General features: G+C 40.5%; 1 protein-coding gene across 1 annotated transcript; it reads left to right on the forward strand.

The window, feature by feature from the left end:
- Positions 1 to 1,064: 1,064 nt before the first annotated feature.
- On the forward strand, positions 1,065 to 9,658 carry LOC142250651 (uncharacterized). Its single transcript, XM_075322838.1, has 2 exons — positions 1,065 to 1,714; positions 6,909 to 9,658. The coding sequence occupies exon 2, from the start codon at positions 6,915 to 6,917 to the stop codon at positions 9,558 to 9,560; it is 2,646 nt and encodes an 881-aa protein (XP_075178953.1). The 5' UTR covers positions 1,065 to 1,714; positions 6,909 to 6,914; the 3' UTR covers positions 9,561 to 9,658.
- Positions 9,659 to 10,029: the final 371 nt, after the last annotated feature.

Raw genomic sequence — 10,029 nt, forward strand, 5'->3', positions numbered from 1 at the left:
ATTGTTACTTTCGGGGGGGTATTGCAACTTTTCGGCATTTTGAGGCGAAATTGTTCCTTTGGTGGGTATTGCAATTTTTTTTCCATTTTGAGGCGAAATTGTTCCTTTGGGGGGGTATTGCAACTTTTGGCCATTTTGAAGCGAAATTGTTCCTTTGGGGGGGTATTGCAATTTTTTGCCATTTTGAGGCGAAATTGTTCCTTTGGGGGGGGTATTGCAATTTTTTGCCATTTTGAGGCGAAATTGTTGCTATGGGGGGTATTGCATCTTTTGGCCATTTTGAAGCAAAATTGTTCCTTTCGGGGGGTATTGCAACTTTTCGGCATTTTAAGGTGAAATTGTTCCTTTGGGGGGTTTTGCAATTTTTTGCCATTTTGAGGCGAAATATTTCCTTTGGGGGGGGTGTTGCAACTTTTGGCCATTTCGAAGCGAAATTGTTCCTTTCAGGGGGTATTGCAACTTTTCGGCATTTTGAAGCGAAATTGTTACTTTGGGGGGGAATTGCAACTTTTCGGCATTTTGAAGCGAAATTATTCCTTTGGGGGGTGTAAAATAGTGAGTTTATGGAGATTGATTCATAAACTGGAGTACATATATTCATAAATATATGTATATCGCCCCATCCCTTTAAGAGTGAGTTTGTGAGCTGGAGATATTGACCAAGAGTTTGAAATGGTAAGACCAAACTCATCTGTTAGTCGTCCATCAAAGCCATCTGACATTGTTTGTCAAAGTTGTCAAAGTAGTGCTATATATTGTTTAGAATGTTGGGCTAAGAACTGAAATAGCTATGAGAAACGTTTTACTGTAAGTTACTGTTACACTGAGGTCAAAGCTCAGCGAGCTTCAAAGGAATTATAAATAAGACTGAAGTAGGTTTTGTTACAGGTCTCTAGTGCGCAAGTACACTTATTTCGCGGGTAAAATGTACCACGTGACATGATGTAATGCTTAACCTAAAATAAGGATAGTTAGTTTTTGTGTTACCATGTAAAGAGATAAGGACAATCCAGAGGAGGGGTTTGGGTTATAAAAGAAGCCCACACTTCAAAGGTGGAGGAGAAGGAGGGAGGAGAAAGACGGACTCACCAACCCGACCAGACGATCTACAGACAGAGAGACGGCTTACTACATCACAGCTATGTAAGAGATATGAACTGTTATTTTTTCTATCTGTCTCCATCTATTAACTCAAGCCAAGACAGTTATTTTTCTCTAATGACTGTAACCCTCCAATTCTTATCTGAATAAATCCATAATATGTTTTTGACCTATCTTCGCTCCAATCATTATATACTGGCTATGCAGTTGTCGCCGCAAACCCATTATTTAACATTTGGCGAGCACCAGCCTGAATGATTGTGAAACACAGCTGTTTTCTGTGAAAGGTGATTTTTTTCACGCTGCCTATTATTGCAGAAGGACTTTTTTTTTTCTCTTTCTCACGTCATTCCCTGCCCTTTGTCCAAGAAGGGGGGTCTGTGAGTTTGGGAGTAATCTTTCTGTCCAAAGTGCTGCAGGCAAAGACGATACACTGTGTCCACATCACGAGCCTAAGAGAGGGTTAACGTGACAAGCTGCAAGGAGGTCGTATGTGTCAAGCCTTGACGGTTGGAGCCATTCTCAGGACCATCCATCCAGTCGGTTGAAGCCATCTGAAGCCATTCCATCCAACAGACGGTTGAAGCCATTCCAGGACAAGCATCACATATTGGTGAGAAATGGATTTTATTCATGATTATTTTAGTAACTGTCATGTAGAGTATTTATTTGATCATACACATAGTGACGCACAGTTATGGTCAAATCTGTACCGGCAATGTGAACTTGAGAATCTTAAGCTAGATAAAAAGTTTTTTACTATAAATCGGTTACAGAAAAAGATACAGAATGTATTGGGTATGGTATACACTTACAACTCCATGGTGGGTGGGGCACAGCCATATGCACGCACTATCTGTATGGTGACTGACACACCCATAACAACAGGCACGCCCAATACAACAGACACACACGTCACAGATTCAGAAACAACAGATTGTCCAAATTGTTCGATATTAGCAGAACATATCGAACATCTGGAGGATCAGTTGGAAACAAGAGCAGATTTAATATCAAAACTACGGAAAGATATTAAATATGTATCTGTTAATACGAGACAGAACAAGACAGAAGCTTTAGGTTCAGACGTACCGGACGGGCTGAATACGGCCGAGGACGAGACTCTGAATGAGGAGGAACTTCGGAAAAAGAAGTTACATGATAAGGCCGCCCGTCTTAACATTAAAATCCATGACCAATTAATGAAAATCATTAAAGACATACCGAAATATGATGATAAAATGGACGCCTTCCATAATGCGGACATTTTTGAGTCACATTCCGATAAATATAATCTGACAAATGAACAGAGAAACAAGATTTACAGGGTATGGCTTCCCTCCCACATGGCAAAAAGGTTACAAGCAACACCTAGGACTGACGAACACAATGACCTGATCCATGACACAAAGGAAGATAGGCTGAGACAGTTGATTCTTTTTACCACAGGAGAGACTACCCCAACAGTCGAATTGTTAGAAAACCTTAAGACACACATACAGGAGGATCCATTTGTCTTTGTCGTTAAATTTGAACAGGCCTACAAAATGATAATGGAAATCGGATCTGATCAAGAACCGCCTTCCATGATCAAGGCCTTTGTTAAAAAGTTTAAATATTTGGACCCTGCTTCATTCGAAATAGCTTCTAGGATGGAAAGTCTACAAGAGGTCACGTCATTTATTGATAGAATACGTAGACGAATGAAGCAAAATCAGGTAAAATCAAAAATAGCCATGATAGAAGGGAACACTGACACATTAGTATCCCAGGAAAAACAGATCAAAAACAACAAAAGACCGGTGTTGAATTCTAAAAACAAGAATTCAGGGGGGGGTAACAGGAAAAGCACAATTCATTGCTTTTTTTGCGGCCAACCCGGACACCTGAAGTGGGAATGCAAGAAATTCCTGAGGGCGGGAGTTGAGGAAAGGCTGGGTAAGGAAAATGGACTGATGCCAAACACATCCAGTGCCCCTCCCCCATCTTCAGCACCTCCACCTTCATACACGCCCACTCGTACTGACAACAGAAATAACCAATCACCATATGCACCTCTGACCAGACAGATAAGGGAAATGTCCATACAGGGATTGGATGGAAGGGGCAAGACACCTGCTGCTCTTCTCCCTTCTCCATCCTCCTGACTAGCAAAGCCGGTCCCCAGGCTGCATCCACTGGAATTCGTCACTCGAGTTTCAATGGATAGCTGTGGTCGACCATTTTTAAAGGTAAATCTTGAAGGTCAGGAAGTAACATTTCTCCTTGATACAGGTGCGCAATTGAGTGTCACAAATGTTGATTTACATTTAAAGCCAGATTCCCCTGTATGCACAATTGTTGGTTTCAGTGGTAAAAATGGAACAAAGGTGACTTTAGCGCAGGATGTTTCTTTGGAAATACCTGGTTTTTTGAAAACGAAAATGGATATTTGGTGTTGTCAGGATACTGAGAATATAATTGGCACTGATTTTATGGAAAAGCATGGCTGGATTATTGATTTGGGTAATAAAACAGTTTGGAAAGACTCTAACGGTTGTAAGGCGGTAGTTATTGATCCAGATGAATATAGTCATGTCGGGACCATTTGTTTGACCGATGTAGTGTCAGCAGATCATTTGTGGCCTGAAACTGGTGGTAATGAAGTATTGACTGAGTTAGTACAGCGGTTTCCTTCTTTATGGGCTCAGTACAGGAATGAGGTTGGAACAATGAAGGATGTAATTGTCAAAATTGAAGGCCGAGACCCACCTCCTCAGCGTCAGTATAAGTTGCCTCCGGAGTCAGTTGCTCCGATGTCGAAGATTATACAGGAATTGTTGGCTCAAGGTGTCATACGAAAGGCAAATTCGGTTTGTAACAATCCATTGTGGTGTGTTCTGAAAAGCGATGGTAGCTATAGGATGTTGTTGGACTTGAGGATGTTCAATAAGTGTACTCCCAATGTAGCACCGATTGTAGCTGATACACATGACATGATGTCGAGATTGGATGCTAAGGCAAGGTATTTCTCAGTATTGGATATCAGTAATGGTTTTTTCAGTATACCGATTGAGCAAAGTTGCCAATATCGATTTGCATTCAACCACCTCGATCAGCAATTTGTATGCTGTCGTCTTCCTCAGGGGGCAAGTATGTCGCCAAGCATTTTTCATCAGGCGCTAGCGAACGTTTTGTCGAAATTTTCTCGTCCGGAATGTTTATTGCAATATGTGGACGATATCTTGTTGAGCACGGAGGATGAGGAGATGCACGTGATCTTGCTTACAGAATTGTTTGAGCTGCTGCATGATGCAGGTTTAAAACTGAATACCAAAAAGGTCAAGCTGATGCAGACTGAGGTCAGGTTTTTAGGAGTTCTGCTAAGTCCAGGTACACGGCGACCCCTACAGGACAGAATAGAGGCAATTGCATCTCTTCCAATTCCAACATCACACAAGGCACTAAGACATTTTTTAGGGCTTGTAAATTACTCAAGGGATTTCATTGAAAATTTTGCTGACAAAGCCAGACCTTTGTATGATCTTTTAAAAGGTGACAATGATGATTTTTTTGGTCCCTGGAGTGTCGAACAGGAAAAAGCCTTCACACAATTGAAACATGATCTACAACACGCACCTGCGTTAAGTATGGTGGAAAAGAACGCACCTTTTGCGCTTCAAGCACACACTTCAGAGACAAGCATCTCTGTGGTTTTGCTGCAGCTGCAAGGGGGGGAATGGAGAATCTTGGGGTACTTCTCTAAGCTTCTCTCACCTGTTGAGAGGGGGTTTGAGGTGTGCGCAAGACACCTGGTGGGAGTGTATTTTGCGATAAAAATCACTCAACACATCATCGGGTTCCAAAAGGTTATTCTCCAAACGCCACATTCCACACTGAAACTTCTCTTTGAGAAAAACATCCCAGGTGTGTCAAATCAGAGATTTGCCCATTGGTTGCTCTCATTGTCTCCAAATCAAATTGAGGTAGATTATAAGGCCAAGTATGTTCTTCCTCAATTGATGCAGTATGAAGGACAAACCCATGATTGCATAGAAACGTTCCATGAACCAAGTCCATCTCTCTTCAGACGACAGTCGGAAGACGCAGATGAACCTGTGTTTGTAGACGGTTCTAGATTTTTTCTGGAAGGACACTATCACACAGGATATGGAATTTTCTATTCCAAGCGAGGACAAGTGGTAAAACACAAGTTACCGAGTCATTTCTCAGCTCAAAGGGCAGAGATAGAAGCGGTGAGAATGGTCCTACAGCTGAATGAAGCTGATGATCAAACTCCAATGGTAATCTACAGTGATAGCTCCTATGTTGTCAGATCCCTAACCGATTACCTGCCTGTTTGGGAAAGGAGAGGCTACGTGGACTCGTCCAACAAAGCCTTGCTGCACCGCGAAACTCTAGAATCAATTTTTGAGATGGCATCTAGGGCCCCAAATAGATTTGCTATAGTGAAAGTCGCTGCACATCAAAGATCTGATGATGAGTTATCTGTAGGAAATGCAACCGCAGATGCTCTAGCCAAAGAAGCTGCCCTGACAGGAGAGGAAGTGTTTGACTCTGAACCTTCTGAGAATTCAGCGGTTCAGAGAGCAGACACGTACATACCTTCATTTGCAGAAGAACAGAGAAAAGATCCTTCTCTGGTTATTTTTCTGGATGATCCAAAACCTCCTTTCATCTGTGAAAATGGGGTTTTGTGTCACAGTTCAAATGAAGAATTGCGTCCAGTTGTACCAAAACATCTACAGGTAGAATTCACTCGATACAACCATGAGAGTTTAGGTCACTTGGGACAACAGAAATTGTTAGTCATTCTCAAGGAGAAATTTTATTGGGAAAAAATGGACGAAACAGTTCAAAGTGTTGTACTATCATGTCTCATTTGTGCCCAAATAAATCCAAGACCTAAAGGACAGAAGCCACCACTTCTACGAATCGCACCTGCAGATGGTCCATGGTCTACACTGCAGATAGACTATATTTGTCCTTTACCCTCAGGTAAACATGGTCTCAGGTATGCATTGATTGTGGTAGATGTGTTCTCAAAATGGGTAGAAATATTACCTGTTAGGAAAGATGATGCTTTGTCCACAGCAAGGGAATTGGTACAACATGTCTTTTGTACTTGGGGGATCCCAAGGATGATTACCTCCGATCGAGGTAGCCACTTCACAGGTAAAATCATGCAAACTGCTTGTGCTATTCTAGGGGCGCGACAGCAATTTCATGTCCCCTATCATCCACAATCTGCGGGAATTGTGGAAAGAATGAATAGGACAATCAAGTCCAGAATTGCAAAGATGCTTTTGGACAAAGGTAACACTTGGGTTGACAAGGTTCCTTTCATACTGATGAGTATAAGAGGTTCAATCTCTTCTACAACTCAATTCACTCCGTTTGAGTTGATGACGGGAAGAAAAATGCCATTGTGGTTTCCACATGAGCCATTTTTATCCACTCCACAAAAAGATGCTATCTCAAGGTCCCAATGGTTGAGATCGCTACAGGAGAACCTGAAAGCGATTCTGCCATATGCGGCATCGAGAATGCAGAAAATGGAGCCACCCTATGAGTCCAAATTCAAGAAAGGTGCTCTAGTGATGATCAAAACCTTTCGCAAGAGTGGACCATGGGAGTGTAATTGGGAAGGTCCTTTTGAAGTCCTTGAGACTATGGGACAAGTCATGATTCTTGTGCACCGAGTGTCAAATGTGGTAAAAAAGACCCGGAAAACACAAAAAGTGTGGGTTCACGTTGACCAGTGCAAAATATTTGTGACAAAATAATGATACTGCATTTCTTTCCAGGAAGAAATGGATTCCTATACGAACTGGAATAAAGAACCTAAAGACTGTGAAGGAAAGATGACATCAAGCCTTCTGGAGAAAGAACATCTTCCCAAGCTCAAGACAAGCTTCTACGTGATGGGATCTACGTTCCTGCTGCTTTGCTTTATTTTCATCATTGTTTACATGTTACATCAAGGAACAATCGCCAATGATGTGAATGAACAGACTAGAGAGATTCAACATTCTCGAAGACCAAGAGGATCAGATACACGGAACTTACTGACAGAGAACATCACGGACAATTCTGTGGAGATAACAGGAAATATCTGCATGGGATATGGAACAAAATGTTGCATTGAATTACATTTCATACACGACACAGACATAATATTACATGCTATTGCAGGACCTAAAACTAGATTCACACAATTACAAGGAGAATATGTACACAATAATAAAACTGGTACATGGGAATGTTCTCCTACAGATGTACTATACTGGAACATAGAGATCAGAGGTGATGAACCTGCTGTATGGTCCGGTGATATTACAAATGACATGATTGCAAAGGGAAAGTTTGGAAGATCCAAAACAGAAATTTTGTTAAAAACTCAGGTTTTTGGGAAAATTCTGGATCCTTCTTTACTCTCCATCACAGAAGGAGATAAAGATTGGGTCAAAACATGGAATTTCCAGATAACACGGGAACCTGTGCAAGTTCAGGTATCTGTAGTGTTTACCGCTACTAACACTATAGTTCCGGAAATAAGGGTTTCACCACAGACAGTACATAATAAAGTAAATACATTACCCATAATGTTAAAATGTGACACAAGGTTGAAATTGCCTTCTGAGTCTTTGTTGACATGGACCAAAAATTCATCGTTTTTGGGAAGTTTTTTAAACAGTCCAACTAATGTCATTCACAGAGGTCAGATTGGTAATATCAGGTGGATGGATGATACGTTCATTTTTTCCATAGAGAAACCATCTTCCAGGGACTCTGGAATTTACCAGTGTTGCGTTGAAACAAAGACACATTACAGACATTGTAAAGACGTTAGTGTGAATATTTGGTCAGCAGCAGATAGTGCATGCACAGACACGAGGTTCATGCCGTCTTCTCCTTTCCAAATTAATCAATTTCAGTCCAAGTCCTTATTAAGGGATGGAGAATTTATGACAATGGTGTGGACTTTCAATATGTCTCATTGGAAGATCTCTACCAGGTTTCCTCAGTGTCAATCACATCTCATAAACATGGAGATGGGGATAGAACAGTGGTTTGGGAAAAGAACAGCTCAAACTAGGAGTAAGAGAGGAGTGTTAGAAGGAATTCTGGGAGGAATTGGGACAGTGGGAAGTCTGACTAATGCCATGAATATACAGACACTTAAGTCAGATTTGGATAATATTGGTTTTATTGGAGGAAAAGGTGTAAAGGTTCAGAAGAGTCTGAATCAACTTCTGGAAAAGATGGTAATGAATACAGCTGCTGTACTAGGCTCTTCCGTGTCACATCTACAGGATGCTACATTAGCTCTCGTGGAAAGCACACACGAAACACAAGTAGCTAAAGCGTGCCTGGAGATACAGGTAGAGTACTCTTCTAATTTAAAGTTGATTGCACAAGCTTTACAGAGTGGAATTACTCCACTGGGAATACTGCGAAATTTACCTGTAGAGTATGATTTTGCATTGAATCATACGGATTTGTGGGTAAATAAGTGGTTAGGATGTGAACGAAACATTTGTGTTGGCACATCGCTAATCCCGGTGATTGGAAGAGAGGGGACTATTGTTCCTGTTACAGTTTTGGGTATACCTGTGAGCAACACACAACAAGTGTTCTATCAACTGCAGTACACAGATTTTGCATTTGATGGAGTGAACACTGAACAAGTAGACATTTCTTCATGTTTGCATTTTGTTTCTAAGGTGATGTGTTTACCTGGACAGGATAAGGTGATTTATCATTCATGTTTTCATAATCATTCTTCTTGTCATGCGAGAATAGAGACTGTACAGACACTACATGATCTGGTGACTCCAGTAAGTCCAACTAAGATATGTTTTCAGGTCATGTCTGAGACAGAGAAGGTTTCTGTTTACTATTCTACTTGTGTACATAAGGAAAATCTACCTATGGGTTTGTATTGTATAGAAGGAGATGTGAGATCTCTTTCAAAGAAGGAAGGAAGTTTTAATATCACTTCTATAGGAAAGAGAAACTTAACGGCATTTCCGATACAATTCAATTTATCACAGATAAATGATTTTCCTTGGGATATGTGGACAAGTGAAATAAAGAAAGACAAGGGTTTGTTAGATTTATTAACGAAACAGTTAAAGGAAGCAGAAATTATATTCAGACATGAACAAGGTGAATTAAGTGATATTGAACACGAATGGAATGGAATGTCAGGTAGAACTTGGTGGAAGAGTTTTAGTAAATCTGTACATTCCTGGTCTCAGTCATCTTTTCAGTCAGCGGTTGGTAATGTTTTATTTAATCCCATCATAATCATATTTTTATTAGTTTTGATGTGTATTATATATCAAGTTTTTGTGATGTGTAGAATTCAGAAGATATATAGGAACATAAAAATAGAAATGAAAAAGGAAGATAACATTCTTAGAGGAATGTTAAATCGCAAGATGACTTTTTGACAGAAAGTTGCAGATTGGTTTATCAAGTCAAATATTGGTCTAGAATTTCCAACAAGAATGTATGTGATACGAATGATGACACGATTGAGTTAGGGTTTCCCGGGGTTCATCAAACTTCCATATAAGGGGGGACTGTAAAATAGTGAGTTTATGGAGATTGATTCATAAACTGGAGTACATATATTCATAAATATATGTATATCGCCCCATCCCTTTAAGAGTGAGTTTGTGAGCTGGAGATATTGACCAAGAGTTTGAAATGGTAAGACCAAACTCATCTGTTAGTCGTCCATCAAAGCCATCTGACATTGTTTGTCAAAGTTGTCAAAGTAGTGCTATATATTGTTTAGAATGTTGGGCTAAGAACTGAAATAGCTATGAGAAACGTTTTACTGTAAGTTACTGTTACACTGAGGTCAAAGCTCAGCGAGCTTCAAAGGAATTATAAATAAGACTGAAGTAGGTTTTG

The sequence above is a fragment of the Anomaloglossus baeobatrachus genome, chromosome 9 (assembly GCF_048569485.1).
Source record: "Anomaloglossus baeobatrachus isolate aAnoBae1 chromosome 9, aAnoBae1.hap1, whole genome shotgun sequence".
Lineage (NCBI taxonomy): Eukaryota > Metazoa > Chordata > Amphibia > Anura > Aromobatidae > Anomaloglossus > Anomaloglossus baeobatrachus.